The sequence below is a fragment of the Babylonia areolata genome, chromosome 6 (assembly GCF_041734735.1).
Source record: "Babylonia areolata isolate BAREFJ2019XMU chromosome 6, ASM4173473v1, whole genome shotgun sequence".
NCBI lineage: Eukaryota > Metazoa > Mollusca > Gastropoda > Neogastropoda > Buccinidae > Babylonia > Babylonia areolata.
In genome coordinates this window covers 5,822,581-5,837,580 of record NC_134881.1, presented here as the reverse complement: position 1 = coordinate 5,837,580, position 15,000 = coordinate 5,822,581, and the positions used below count along the sequence as shown (strand labels likewise).

The window sequence follows — 15,000 nt, the reverse complement described above, 5'->3', positions numbered from 1 at the left end:
ACGCTCTGACCATCGACCACTTCAACGGCAGCCTGAGCCATGTCCCGAAGAGGACTCACCCCACCCCCTTGGCCAGGGCCGGGCCGGGAGACCTGTACGCGAGGTACTTCAGCCAGTCCTGTGAGGACGTAGACTGCACCAGCTGCAGGGCCTACCGGCTGGGCGTCGACTTTCAGAGCCCTGGGTCCTGCCCATCTTTGCAGATCCTCAGACTGGGCCAGGACGCAGCCTCCAGGTCCTCCCCTGCTCCCCCCGTCTACAGACCGTGCCGGCGCGAGGCGGGACCGAGACGAAGCGCGCACACCGGTGGTGGTGGTGGTGGTGGTGGTGGTCCTTTGCCCAGCTGGCCCAGAAAGCACAGAGGGGGCCAGGACACAGACCCGTCCTCTGCCGCGCCTCATCTCCCGACGAGCGGTGCCGGTTTCAGCCACGGGGAGCTTTCCAGCAAGAGCGGCGAAGGGGTGATGATCCCTTCCGGTGTCGTCGGCACCCCCGGTCATGATGTCACTTCCTCTGACGACGCCGAGACTTCCGCTCAGCACCGTCGCAAGGACTTCCGGAAGGGTTCCGGGCGTTGGACCAGCGCTAGCAGGGACAGCGGGACCTCCACCAGTGTGGACAGCACGGACACCGTGTTCCAGAGAGGTAAGGATTGGGGGGAGGGAGATAGGGGATGGGATGGGGGTGGGTTCCGCCAGGAAAAGAAACCTGCGATACGCCTGCCTGTCAGAAGCGCAGCCTTCTTTTCTCTCTCTCTCTCTTTTTTTCTTCATCACAGTCGTGTTCGTTAGAATTTCAATGCTCGCTTGAGTCACGAACTGTACATGTGTTCGTGCGCATTTTTACACATACGAGCATGCGCATAAGTGCGCGCATGCTCAGTCGCACGCGCATTGTCTCATTTATTTTTCTCCCGCCACCTTTTCCATCCCTCTATGTTTACACCCCCACCCCTTCCCCTTTCTCTTCAGATGATAATGATGTCGACGACGACGACGATGATGATGACGACGACCACTGACGACGACGACGACGATGATGATGATGATTGATGATGAATCATGATGATGATTGATGATGATGATTATTGATGATTATGATGATTGATGATGACGACTACGACGACGACGATGATCACGATGATGATGATTGATGATGATGATGATGATGACGACGACGATGATGATGATGATGATAATGATGATACTTGATGAGCACCTTTCTTTCCAACCCCACGGTGGCGGCAGGAGCGGGTCGTGGCCAGTGTGTGAGCGGAGGAGGCTTCACGGACAGCTATACTTCGTCCAGTGCCGAGAGCAGCGCTTCCTTCTCCGGCAGCCCCTTCAAGAGCGTGTCCCCGCCCGTCCACAACGTGAGGGCTGCATGGTGCACTGTCGTCCCCGTTCGCCTGTTGTTAGTCTCATGAATCTGACGTCTGTTAGTTTCCCCCGATTCTGAAGCCTATCATTCCCCTATTCTGAAGCCTATCATTTCCCCGATTCTGACGCCTATTAGTCCCCGAATCTGAAGCCTATAATTCCCCTATTCTGACGCCTACTGTTCCCCGAATCTGACGCCTATTAGTCCCCTCTTCTAAAGCCTATTAGTCCCCTCTTCTAAAGCCTATTAGTCCCCCGATTCTGACGCCTAATACTCCCCGATTCTAAAGCCTATTAGTCCTCCAGTTCTAACACTTATTAGCACCCGATTCTGACGCTTATTAGTCCCCGAATCTGACGCCTATTAGTCCCCGAATCTGACGCCTACTGTTCCCCGAATCTGACGCCTATTAGTACCCGAATCTGACGCCTACTGTTCCCCGAATCTGACGCCTATTAGTACCCGAATCTGACGCCTACTGTTCCCCGATTCTAACGCCTATTATTAGTCCTCGATTCTGAAGCCTGTTCCCGATTCCCCTGTCACTAAAACTGGTGAAGCGCATTCGTCTTAGTCCGGTTGATCTGCGTACTGGATTTGTTGAGGTGCCTTACACAACACGCTGTAGAACAAAATGTAGGCGGGTTGGGAACAGATCGATATATTTTCTTTCAAACTAATGGTTGGCATAGGGAGTGTCGCTCCCAACTGGTTTTGATGTTCTTGTAAATATTGGCCTCCCTAAACTTTCTTTAAAGATATTATATTACACGTGTCGTATATATATATATATATATATATATATATTATATGGCTGTTCGTTTGTTGATTAGTTGGATGATTGACTAGGTAAATGATGATTCATAAGTTAAAACTAGTTCATCGTTTGATGTGGTGAATTGTTAAGGTTGGTTGCTCGATAGGTACTTTGATTTGCTTGACTGGTTAGTTTAGTTATCTTTGTATTTATTTCTTTTAAAAAATCATTCATTATTTCAGATTTAATGTGTCTAAGTATCGGGTGTGGGAGGAAGGGAAGTAGAATGTGTGTGTGTGTGTGTGTGTGTGTGTTTGTATGTGTGCGTATGTGTACGTATACACGTGTGTGTTTATATTTGTATATATGTTTATTTGTGTGTGTGTTTGCATGCGTGTGCGTGCGTGTGTTGGGCACAACGTGCGAATTTGAAGGGTTTTTTTTTTTTAATAAATGCATTCCGACATCATTCCTGTACCTTCCATGTTAAATATATATATGTATATATATATATATATATATATATATATATATATATTATAATTATATTATAATTATATCAATATTCATATATATATATATATTATAATTATATCAATACTTTCATGACAATTGGAAACTCAAAGAAACGCTATTACCTCACCAGCACCAGCACAAAGAGGCCTGTACACGCACGGGGCAGCCTCAGCCTCCGCTACCACCACCACCACCACCCGGCAGAATGTTCTACACTCCAGGCCCCACTCGCAAGTCGGCCCCGGAAGACCAGCGGCAACACCGGATATCCGTCTTCTCCGGGAAGAGCTCCTCCTCCCCGATGCTTCCGTGCAGCAGCGACGACCCGGACCCTCCCCTGCAGATGTCCGCCTTTCCCAGCATGAGTTCCTCAGCTCCGGTACCCCGTCACCAACGCGACGAGCTGTCAGACTTCCAGCAGCAGGAGCGTACGTCCTTGATGAAAATGTCAGCGTCCTCGCGAGTAACCTCTTCACAGTCGTTTCAGTATTTCGACGACGGGGCGGCGGCGGTGGCAGTGGAGCGAAGGACTGCCGTGGGGAAAGGCTCTTCTGCTTCTGTAGCTTCGGTTCCTAGCCAGGTTCATCAGCATCATCAGCTCTCGGCTTCAGCAGCAGCAATAGCAACAACAGCGGTGACAGAGCAACGACAGCGGACACCCCTTGTCCCCGGCGGCAAAGCCACCTTGTTGTCGTCATCGTCGTCTCCCCCTCCTGCACCCCCGCCGAGTTACCGCCATCCGAGCCGCCACCACCACGACCAACGCTACAGCAGCGCGACCGACAAGCGGACCGCCACAGGCTTCTCCAAGAGAAGCTCCTCCACCCCCACCACCCCCCGCCGCGGGGAACGCTCCTCCTCCTTCTCCTCCAGGCGGAGTTCGTCCGCTCCTGAAGAACACCCCCACCCCGACCCCGACCCCCACCCCCACCACCACCACCACAACCACCACCATGCCGATGTACGGTCGAGGCGGACGAAGCCCTCGCATGCCCCCTCTTGCTCCTCCTCCTCCTCCTTCTCTTCCTCCGCCCCAGTCTCACACAGCGACCAGAAGGGCTACAAGCCCTCCGACAGTTCTTGTCGGACCCCTGTGGCGCACCTTGCCGCGGGACCCCAGAAGGCGGCGCCGCACAGTAGCTCCCCGACGGCTGGGTTCCGAAGGAAGAGTTTTCTGGCCGCGGTGGACAAACACGCGAGCGACAAGACGGACGGGAAGCGACGCGGCAGTTTCCGCGCCGCGACGGACCCTTTCTATCTGAACGCGCGCGGCGGCGGCGTTGACGGCTGTGGCAGGGCGGAGGAAGAGGAGGAGGAGGAGGACGAGGAGGAGGAGGGGTGGGGTGTGGTTGGGGAGGAGGGTGGGGGGATGGGGGAAAACAAGACGGTGACGTTCCAACTGAGCAGGTGGGTAGAGAGGTGTATGTTGGTTGGAAAGGATGTGGTGAGGTTGTGGGGGTGGTGTGGGGGTGTGGTGTGGTTGTGGGGGTGGTGTGGGGGTGTGGTGTGGTTGTGGGGGTGGTGTGGGGGTGTGGTGTGGTTGTGGGGGTGGTGTGAGGGTGTGGTGAGGTTGTGGGGGTGGTGTGGGGATGTGGTGTGGTTGTGGGGGTGGTGTGAGGGTGTGGTGTGGTTGTGGGGGTGGTGTGGGGGTGTGGTGTGGTTGTGGGGGTGGTGTGAGGGTGTGGTGTGGTTGTGGGGGTGGTGTGGAGGTGTGGTTGTGGGGATGGTGTGAGGGTGTGGTGTGGTTGTGGGGGTGGTGTGAGGGTGTGGTGTGGTTGTGGGGTTGGTGTGAGGGTGTGGTGTGGTTGTGGGGTTGGTGTGAGGGTGTGGTGTGGTTGTGGGGATGGTGTGAGGGTGTGGTGTGGTTGCGGGGGTGTGGTGTGGTTGTGGGGGTGGTGTGGGGGTGTGGTGTGGTTGTGGGGGTGGTGTGAGGGTGTGGTGTGGTAGGGGTGGTGTGGGGGTGTGATGTGGTAGGGGTGGTGTGGGGGTGTGGTGTGGTTGTGGGGGTGGTGTGGGGGTGTGGTGTGGTTGTTGGGTTTGTGTGAGGGTGTGGTGTGGTTGTGGGGTTGGTGTGAGGGTGTGGTGTGGTTGTGGGAGTGGTGTGAGGGTGTGGTGTAGTTGTGGGGGTGGTGTGGGGGTGTGGTGTGGTTGTGGGAGTGGTGTGAGGGAGTGGTGTGGTTGTGGGGGTGGTGTGAGGGTGTGGTGTGGTTGTGGGGGTGGTGTGGGGGTGTGGTGTGGTTGTGGGGGTGGTGTGAGGGTGTGGTGTGGTTGTGGGAGTGGTGTGAGGGAGTGGTGTGGTTGTAGGGGTGGTGTGAGGGGGTGGTGTGGTTGTGGGGATGGTGTGATGGTGTGGTGGAGGTAGCGGTAGGGTGGGGATTTGTCGTTCTGGATTGGTTTGGTGGTTTGTTTTTAGTTTCGTTCGTTCGTTCGTTTTACTTTACTTTCTTGTTTGCTTTCATTCATTCATTCATTCATTAAAGCACACACACACACACACACACACACACACACACACACACACACACACACACACACACACACACACACACACACACACAATGTAGTGACACGGGCTGCCGATGCGTATTTAGAATTGACGACGATAATGGTGATGATGACGACGACGTTGATAATGATGATGAGGAGGACATCGACGATGACATTGATGCTGCTGCTGACGTTGATGACAACGACGACGTCGACGATGATGATGATGATGATGTTGATGGTGACGATGGCGACGATGACGATGATGATGACGACGATGATGTTGATGATGAGTGTGTGTGTGTGTGTGTGTGTGTTGTGGAATGGATTTTGTAGCGAAGACGCCAGGAATGGTAACTCCCCCGTCACCTCATATGGAGACCATCTGAATGCACAGGTACTGACAATATGCATGATATTACACAGCATAGCATAGCATAGCACAACATAGCATAGCATAGCACGCCACAGCATAGCATAGCACAACATAGCATAGCATAGCATGCCACAGCATAGCATAGCATAGCACAACACAGCATAACATTCTAAAGCATAGTATTACAAAGGATAGTACAAGCAAAGTATACTGGGAAAGGTAGGCCTGATTGCGAACGATCCTGTAGAAGCGACCAGCTGAACGTGTGCATTGTACAGACGGTATGATCGTCAAATGTAGCTTTTCTGTTTTTGTAAGGCTTTCTCCGATTGGTTGCACACACAAAAAAAAGTTTGTCCAGGGTCGTCTGAAGGTAAATGCGAATGGGGAAGTCTAATTGCGAACGATGGGTTTGGACTCATTAAACATAATTAGTATTGGAGCACAGCATCAGACTGATGTATTGGTGGTTCTAATCACACACACACACACACACACACACACACACACATTTAAGCACACATCCCACGCCACACACAAGCACACCCCTTTGAGAGCACTCAGAAACTGTGTAGCATCGTTCGCAAATACACTCACGTCAAAATACCTGTCGGTTTGATTGCAAACGACACTATTTTGGAGATTCCTGTCAAAGCTGACGTTCTAATCTGTCACCAGTATACTTTCTTAGAATTCTCCCAGCACTGGTAATGCACAATTCATTCACATATCCAGTACAAATAAGATATTTTAAACTGTGTCAAAGTTCACGTCGAGTCTTGCTTGTTTCCCTTGATTGTTTTTGACTCACTTGTGTAAACAAAGTGAGTCTATGTTTTAACCCGGTGTTCGGTTGTCTGTGTGTGTGTGTGTGTGTGTGTGTGTCTGTGTGTCCGTGGTAAACTTTAACATTGACATTTTCTCTGCAAATACTTTGTCAGTTGACACCAAATTAGGCATAAAAATAGGAAAAATTCAGTTCTTTCCAGTCATCTTGTTTAAAACAATATTGCACCTCTGGGATGGGCACATAAAAATAAAAATTAAGCCTAATTATATGCAAACTGCCTTTACTGTTATATTTATATTTTTTGTATTCTCTAAACTTGGCACTTTGATCTGATATTCTGACCCAACAACAAGAGCAGTCATTATTATCATTTTTTTTGTTCAAACAGGAACTTTTGCTAAGCATGGAATTTTTACTTATTTTGCAAACGTTTTGGTGCAGATAGTAAAAAAGGGAAATTACTCTGTAATTAATGCTAGGGACCTAATTTGCTTTAAACTGATCTTTCTCATCTTAAAAAGCTTGGATTTTTTTTTTTAAAGTGTATCACAAGTGAGTCTTGAAGGCATTGCCTCTCTTTTAGGATTGCGAGAGCACGTTTGTGAACTTGGTCGGCAGTGGTGCGCGAAGAGAAGAAAGAGCGCGGAAACAGCCAGAAATAGCTGATGTTTGGCAGGTTCTTGGAAATGAAGATTCAATGGGGCATCAGAACGAAGTCGAGGCAGACGCTGAATTGTGAAATGTGTGTGGAGACAATGCTTCGAAGTGGGGCGGTACACGAACCGTTCGCAATTATACGCTGTTCGCAGTAAGGCTTACCTAATCTATCATAGCATGAAAAACTTTCGTTTTTGGTTCCCCCTCCCCTCATTTCTGTGTTAGTTTGAGCTTGTAAATGTGTGTGTGTGTGTGTGTGTGTGTGTGTGTGTGTGTGTGTGTGTGTGTGTGTGTCTGTGTCTGTGTCTCTGTGTCTGTGTGTGTTTGTGTGTGTCTGAGTGTGCATTTGCATGCATGTGTGTCTGTGTATGTATGTGGGTGTATGCGTGTCTTCGTCTGTGCGCGCGCGTGCATGCGTGCGTGCGTGAGTGTTTTTGTGCACGTGTGCGTGCTTGTGTGCTGTTGTATCTGCTTGTGTGTGTGTGTGTGTGTGTGTGTGTGTGTGTGTGTGTGTGTGTGTGTGCGTGCATATGTGTCTGTGTATGCATGTGCATGCATGTGCATCTGTGTATGCATGCATATGTGTCTGTGTATGCATGTGCATGCATGTGTGTCTGTGAATGTATGCGAGTGTGTATGTGCACGTGTACGCGCGCGTGTGTCTGTGTGTGTGTGTGTGTGTGTGTGTGTGTGTGTCTGTGTGTGTGTGTCCATGAATGCGTGCACGCGTGGAATGGTCACCTTGTTTGTTCCAGACTCCCGTGGCCCGCAGCGTGAGGGAGGTGTCAGGTGGGGAGCGAGTCCTGGGCAACAGCAGGCTGGGGAAGCCGGCAGGTGAGTGTTGATGGGCAGACTCTGGGCTCTAGACTCTAGAGGACGGTTTACTGACGTGAGTAGTTTGCTCACATCGCACGACTCAACACAATGTGTACCTGCCTGACAACTCGAATCAAATCAAATTATGGTGCTTAGAGCCTCGCCGACCACAAAGGCCATCTCAAGGCTATCGCCACGTTAATACCTACTACAAGTCAAGGGTAAAAAAAAAAAACACAATAAAAACAAGTCACCGGTTTAAGCTTTCCACTCAAAGTTTAATAAAAAAAAATTTTAAAAAACTTCCAAAGTTTAAACCTTCAAATCTGATTAAAAATGTTCACTTCTTTTAAGAAGTCCATCAGCGTCCACAGAGGGACATCACGAAGCAAAGTCTTCAGAGGAACCGCCATGTAATGTCTGTGTCTGACGTCATGCAGATCCCAACAGTCAAGGAGCACGTGTTTCACGGTGAGAGGCTCATCACAGGGGAGCTAATGATGAAACAGAGCAATTGCTGCGTTTTGGGGGGGGTTCGGGGGGGGGGGGGTTGTGTGGTGTGTTGTGGTGTGGTGTGTTGTGTTGCGTTGTGGTGTGGTGTGGTGTGTTGTGTTGTGTTGTGGTGTGGTGTGGTGTGGTGTGGTGTGATGTGGTGTGGTGTGGTGTGTTGTGTTGTGGTGTGGTGTGGTGTGGTGTGGTGTGTTGTGTTGTGGTGTGTTGCGTTGTGGTGTGGTGTGGTGTGATGTGGTGTGGTGTGGTGTGTTGTGTTGTGTTGTGTTGTGGTGTGTTGTGTTGTGTTGTGGTGTGTTGCGTTGTGATGTGATGTGGTGTGGTGTGTTGTGGTGTGGTGTGGTGTGGTGTGTTGTGGTGTGGTGTGGTGTGTTGTGTTGTGTTGTGGTGTGTTGCGTTGTGATGTGATGTGGTGTGGTGTGTTGTGTTGTGTTGTGGTGTGGTGTGGTGTGTTGTGTTGTGTTGTGGTGTGGTGTGGTGTGTTGTGTTGTGTTGTGGTGTGGTGTGGTGTGGTGTGTTGTGGTGTGGTGTGGTGTGTTGTGGTGTGTTGTGTTGTGGTGTGGTGTGGTGTGGTGTGATGTGGTGTGGTGTGGTGTGTTGTGGTGTGGTGTGTTGTGTTGTGGTGTGGTGTGTTGCGTTGTGGTGTGGTGTGGTGTGGTGTGATGTGATGTGGTGTGGTGTGTTGTGTTGTGTTGTGGTGTGGTGTGGTGTGTTGTGTTGTGTTGTGGTGTGTTGCGTTGTGGTGTGGTGTGATGTGATGTGGTGTGGTGTGTTGTGTTGTGTTGTGTTGTGTTGTGGTGTGTTGTGTTGTGTTGTGGTGTGTTGCGTTGTGATGTGATGTGGTGTGGTGTGTTGTGGTGTGGTGTGGTGTGGTGTGTTGTGGTGTGGTGTGGTGTGTTGTGTTGTGTTGTGGTGTGTTGCGTTGTGGTGTGGTGTGGTGTGGTGTGGTGTGGTGTGGTGTGGTGTGGTGTGGTGTGTTGTGGTGTGGTGTGGTGTGGTGTGGTGTGGTGTGGTGTGGTGTGGTGTGGTGTGTTGTATTGCGTTGTGGTGTGGTGTGGTGGGGTAGGGTGTGGTGGGGTGTGGTGTAGCGTGTTGTTGTCTGGTGCGGTGTCGTGTGTTGTGGTGTGGTGAGGGGTGGGGGGGGGGGGTAGGGAATGTATAGTTATAAGGAGGAAACAAATGAACCAGAACGTATGGAAAACGTTCTCCCTTAGAGGAAAGGAGAGACTGAAAGAGACCAACAGGCGGATAGACAGACAGATGGACAGACAGATAAACAGACAGCCAGACAGACAGACGGATAGACAGATAGACAGGTGGGTGTACAGACTAGTCAGACAGACAGAAATATAGATAGACAGACAGACAGACAGACAGACAGAAAAAGACAGACAAACGGACATAATTTTATAGATAGGTTTGATTGATTTATAGACAGATTGATAGACATACAGTCAGAACGGACAGATAGATAGATAGACAGACAGACAAACGGACAGACCAACGGACAGACAGATAGAGAGACAGACAAACGGACATATAGATAGATAGATAGACAGATAGATAGATAGATAGATAGATAGATAGATAGATAGATAGATAGATGACAGCCGGCCAGTCAGCCAGACAGACAGACAGATAATCAGATAGATGAGTAGACAGACAGACAGACAGGTCGATAGGCAGAGAGAGAGACAGACAGACAGACAGACAGAGACGGAGAGAGAGAGTCGTTCTCTGTTTAAAAAACAGAGTTGTTTTTGTTTTTTTTAATACATTACAAAACTTCGTCTCTTTTTCCGGGGTTGGGGGGTGGTCCATGGATATATTTATTGAACACATCCTGTTTATTCGAAAAACAACAACAACAACAACAACAACAAGAAAGCACTCGTCTAAATCACGTGGACTTTCACATTTGCGAAAGATTACACACAGGTGGCAATTTAATGTAATAACGCCCCCCCCTCGCCTCCCCCTCCCCCCCCCCCCACAGCCCCCGCCTTCAACCTCCACCTCTCCACACCCACCACCCCCTTCCCGCCCCCCCCCGCCCCCCCCCCCCCCCCCCCCCCCCCCCCCCCCCCCCCCCGCCCACCCCCCACCCCCAATCTATTTCTTTCTGTTGGTCGTGCCTTCTGCAGTTTCTTTGTCTGTCTCTAATCTCCCTGTGTCTCTGGTCCTTCTTCTGTTTCTTTCTCCTTTTTCTTCTTCTTTCTTTCTTTCTTTCCTTCTTTCTTTCTCTGTGCCTCTAGCTCTGTCTTTGTCTGTCTCCCTCCCTTCATCATCATCATCATCATCATCATCATCTTCTTCTTCTTCTTCTTTTCTTCCTTTCCTTCTTGTTTTCTTCCTTTTTTTTCTTCTTCTTTCTGTTCTTTCTTTTCTTTCTCCCTTTCTCCTCGTTCTCCTTCCCCTTTCCCTTTTTACCTTCTTACTTCTCTTCCTCCTCCTTTTCCTCTTCTTTCTCTTCTTTTCTTTCTTTCTTTCTTTCTTTCGTTCGTGTTTTCGCTTTTCAATCCTCCATTTTTCATAACAGCCCTACCAGCACCCGGTTCGTGAAGTTAGCTTGACCGTTCTCCCACCCCCCCCTCTCTCTGTCTCTGTCTCTCTGTCTCTCTCTCTCTCTCTCTCTCTCTCTCTCTCTCTCTCTCTCTCTCTCTCTCTCTCTCTCTCTGTGATTCGACACAATCCTCTGTAAGCTGTTCCGGGTGACAGCACATCTGTTCATCTTCTGGCTCTTATCGCTCTCTGGCACCCATTGTTACTTCCAGCACTGGAGGCGTGACACGATTCTATCCGACAGATTAGGCTCAGCAGTAGTGGTAGAAGATCTCGGGTCTGAGCTGTTTCGTGAAGGGATTCTTCTTACGGGGACTAGTGTTTTGTCACCAGTTTGTATCAGCTCCTTGTGTGGGGAATTTGTTGGTTTCTTTTTCTTTTCTTTTTTTTTTTTTTTTTTCTTTTTTTTTTTTTTTTTTTTTTAATCCCGTTCCTTCCTGATTGCAGACGTTTCAGGAATTGGTGCACACGCACGAATGCTCACAGACAACAAACACAGGCACATTCAATATCTAATATCTGCTCAAGCAGGTGTAAAGGCAGCAGGCATTTCTTCTTTCCGAACCCTCCTCGGGAATTTTGTGGTGAGTGTGTGTGTGTGTGTCTATGTCTGTGTCTGTGTATGTGTGTACGTGTGTGTATGCGTGTGTATGTATGCGTGCGTGCGTGCGTGCGTGCGTGCATGCGCGCGCGTGTGTGTGTGTGTGTGTGAGATCATCATTGTTTCTGCCGGGGATTATAGAGGAAGGGTGAAGGGGGGTGGGGTGGGGTGGGGTGAGGTGGGCGAGGGGGTGTTTGCGTTAAGTGACTCTGTGTGTGTGTGTGTGTGTGTGTGTGTGTGTGTGTGTGTGTGTGTGTGTGTGTGTGTGTGTGTGATAGATCATCATTATTACGGATGGGTGAAGGGGGGTGGGGTGGGGTGGGGTTGTCGAGGGGTGGGCGAGGGGGGTGTTTGCGTTGAAGTGACTGTGTGTGTGTGAGACTGGCTGCAGCGTGGTGTGACAGAAGAACTTCAGAGACAAACGGGTGAAGGGATGGAAGTGGGGAACTGTGGGACAGGTGAGAGGTTTTGGTGTGGTGTGGTGTGGTGTGGTGGTGGTGGTGTGGTGTTGTGTGGTGTGGTCTGTTGTGGTGTGGTGTGGTGTGGTGTGGTGAGGTCTGTTGAGGTGTGGTGTGGTGTGGTGTGGTGTGGTCTGTTGTGGTGTGGTGTGGTCTGGTGTGGTGTGGTGTGGTATTGTGTGGTGTGGTGTGGTGTGGTGTGGTGTGGTGTGTTGCATTGTGGTGTGGTGGTGGTGGTGTGGTGTGGTGGTGGTGTGGTGTGTGGTGTGGTGTGTTGTAGTGTGTTGTGGTATTGTGTGGTGTTGTGTGGTGTGGTGTGGTGCGTTGTGTTGCGTTGTGGTGTGGTGTGGTGTGTTGTGTTGTGTTTGATGTGGTGTGGTGTGGTGTGGTGTGGTGTGTTGTGTTGTGTTGTGTTTGATGTTGTGTGGTGTGGTGTGGTGCGTTGTGTTGCGTTGTGGTGTGGTGTGTTGTGTTGCGTTGTGGTGTGGTGTGTTGTGTTGTTTGATGTGGTGTGGTGTGGTGTGTTGTGTTGTGTTTGATGTGGTGTGGTGTGTTGTGTTGTGTTGTGTTTGATGTGGTGTGGTGTGGTGTGGTGTGGTGTGTTGTGGTGTTGTGTGGTGTGTTGGGTTGGGTTGTGGTGTGGTGTGGTGTAGTGTGCTGTTGTGAAGTGTGGTGTGGTGTGTTGTGGTGTTGTGTGGTGTGTTGTGTTCGGTTGTAGTGTGGTGTGATGTGTTGCGTTTTGGTGTGGTGTGGTGTGGTGTGTTGCGTGGTGTGGTGTGGTGTGGCTTGATATGTTGTGGTGTGTGGTGTTGCGTTGTGCTGTGCTGTGCTGTGCTGTGCTGTGCTGTGCTGTGCTGTGCTGTGCTGTGGTGTGCTGTGCTGTAGTGTGGTGTGGTGTGTGTGTTGTGTTGCGGTATGGTGTGACATGGCGTGGTGTGTTGCTGTGTGGTGTTGTGTGGTGTGGTGTGGTGTGGTGTTGTGTGATGTGGTGTGGTGTTGTGTGGTGTGGTGTTATGTGGTGTGGCGTGGTGTGTTGTGCTGTGCTGTGTTGTGTTGTGTTTTAGTTAGTTGTGTTAGTTCTAGTTGTGTGCATTATGTTCTGGTGTGCTTTGTGGTGTGGTGTGGTGTGGTGTGGTGTGCTGTGCTGTCTTTCAGTTTGCCCCTTTCTGTTTTTGTCTGTCTTCACACACACACACACACACACACACACACACACACACACACACACACACATACACGCACGCACTCAAACACACATACAAACATAGACGCGCGCGCGCACTCGCCCAAACACACACACACACACACACACACACACACACACACACACACACGAATATACAAACCCACCCACCCTCCCACACACTGACTTCCCTCTCACACACATATCCGTCTTGAAAGCAAATCTCCAAGAGAGATAGAGAAAATAAAACCTGCAGAAAATGAACTAAAATAAAATGAAATAAAACGAAAACAAATAAATATAAATTCTGCCTTCACATCTACATATACACCCCATCTCGCTCTCTACGATCGGCTTCGGATCCACTCTGTCTACGCATTACCCAGATTCAAACACTCCACTGTCGGCCGCCCGCTCTTTCTCTGTCAATGGACCTTGCATTTGGAATGACCACCCCCTACCCCCACCCCACCCACACCCCTTCGTCTCGTCAGGTCTCCGCACCCAGCTCTTTCAAGTCTGTGCTTAAAACCCACCTCTTTCCAAGATAACCTCCCTTCCCTGCCTCTTCGTTGTTTTTCACTTTTTTTTTTCAGTCTAGAGTTCTCACATGCGTGTGTCTCTGCACAAGATTCAGTGCTATATAAATTAGTAGTAGTAGTAGTAATATCATAAAACAAATAGGAAGAAAAACTAGCAAACAAACAACGACAAACAAACAAAAACATAACAACAAAAAATACACGTCATCACCACCTTGCACATCCCAAAAATATGTAAACACGATCACTACCTTCACCACCGCCACCTTCATCATCATCATCATCATTTACAACAACAACAACAAGAACAGACCAACCAATCAACAACAAAGACAGACAGACAGACAGAGAGACAGACAAACAAAGAGGGGGAGACAGACAGACAGGGACAGACAGAGAGGGGGAGACAGACAGACAGACAGACAGAGAGGGTGAGACAGACAGACAAAGAGGGGGAGACAGACAGACAGAGACAGACAGACAGGGACAGACAGAGAGGGGGAGACAGACAGACAGACAGACAGAGAAAGAAACCAACCCAGCAACTCTGATTACGTCTCTTCCTCCAGAAGAAGACCCGCAGAAGCACCCCCCTTCCCTACAAGACCCTCCCCCGCAGCAAACGTCACCACCACCGTCATCCCGACGTCCGCACCCTACCACCTCCACCACCAACTACAACAACAATACCATCACCACTACCACCACCACCACAACAACAACAACACCAACACGAGAAGGCCCGAAGGACGCCAAGTCTGGAAGGGATCCTCCCGGAGAGAGACGGGATCGGGAATCCCCTCCCTGCGCTCTCCCCCTCCTCCACGGCCCCTCCACCCTCACCCCCGCCGACCCCGCCCCCGGCACGCCGCCTTCTAACAGCGGCAGCAGCAACATCATCACCACCGCCACCGCCACCACCACCACCACCACCCTCGTCGCTCCTTCAGTGTCGTCCCCTGTCATTCCTTCCCTGGCCACGGTGTTGGTAAGTCACGTGCGTGACGACGATGATGACGATGACGACGATGATGACGATGATAATGACGTCAACGATGAAGAGAGCAGCCCGAGAAATCTGTTGTGACAAAAAAAAAAAAAAAGAGAGAAAAATTGATTAAAAAAAAAGATGATGATAATAATAATGATGATCAAGAGTAAAAAATAATTATTAAGAATTAATAATAATGATAATGATATGGTGATGATGATGATGAAAATAATAATAATGATAAAAATAATAATCATCATCATCATAATCATAAAAAATAATAATAATGATAATGATGATGATGATGATGATGATGATGATGATAATGATCATGATGGTGATGTTGATGGTGATGATGATGATGATGATGGTGA

At 49.7% G+C, this 15,000-nt stretch overlaps 1 protein-coding gene across 1 annotated transcript in view; it reads left to right on the top strand.

Annotated features, from left to right (window-relative positions):
• LOC143283211 (uncharacterized) overlaps positions 1 to 15,000 on the top strand; it is a 55,718-nt gene that overhangs the window by 2,902 nt on the left and 37,816 nt on the right. The window contains exons 2-8 of the mRNA XM_076589387.1: positions 1 to 645; positions 1,248 to 1,372; positions 2,790 to 3,531; positions 3,691 to 4,060; positions 5,477 to 5,537; positions 7,719 to 7,797; positions 14,205 to 14,525. Of these exons, the coding sequence (XP_076445502.1) occupies positions 1 to 645; positions 1,248 to 1,372; positions 2,790 to 3,531; positions 3,691 to 4,060; positions 5,477 to 5,537; positions 7,719 to 7,797; positions 14,205 to 14,525 (2,343 nt within the window). The remainder of the gene's footprint in view (positions 646 to 1,247; positions 1,373 to 2,789; positions 3,532 to 3,690; positions 4,061 to 5,476; positions 5,538 to 7,718; positions 7,798 to 14,204; positions 14,526 to 15,000) is intronic.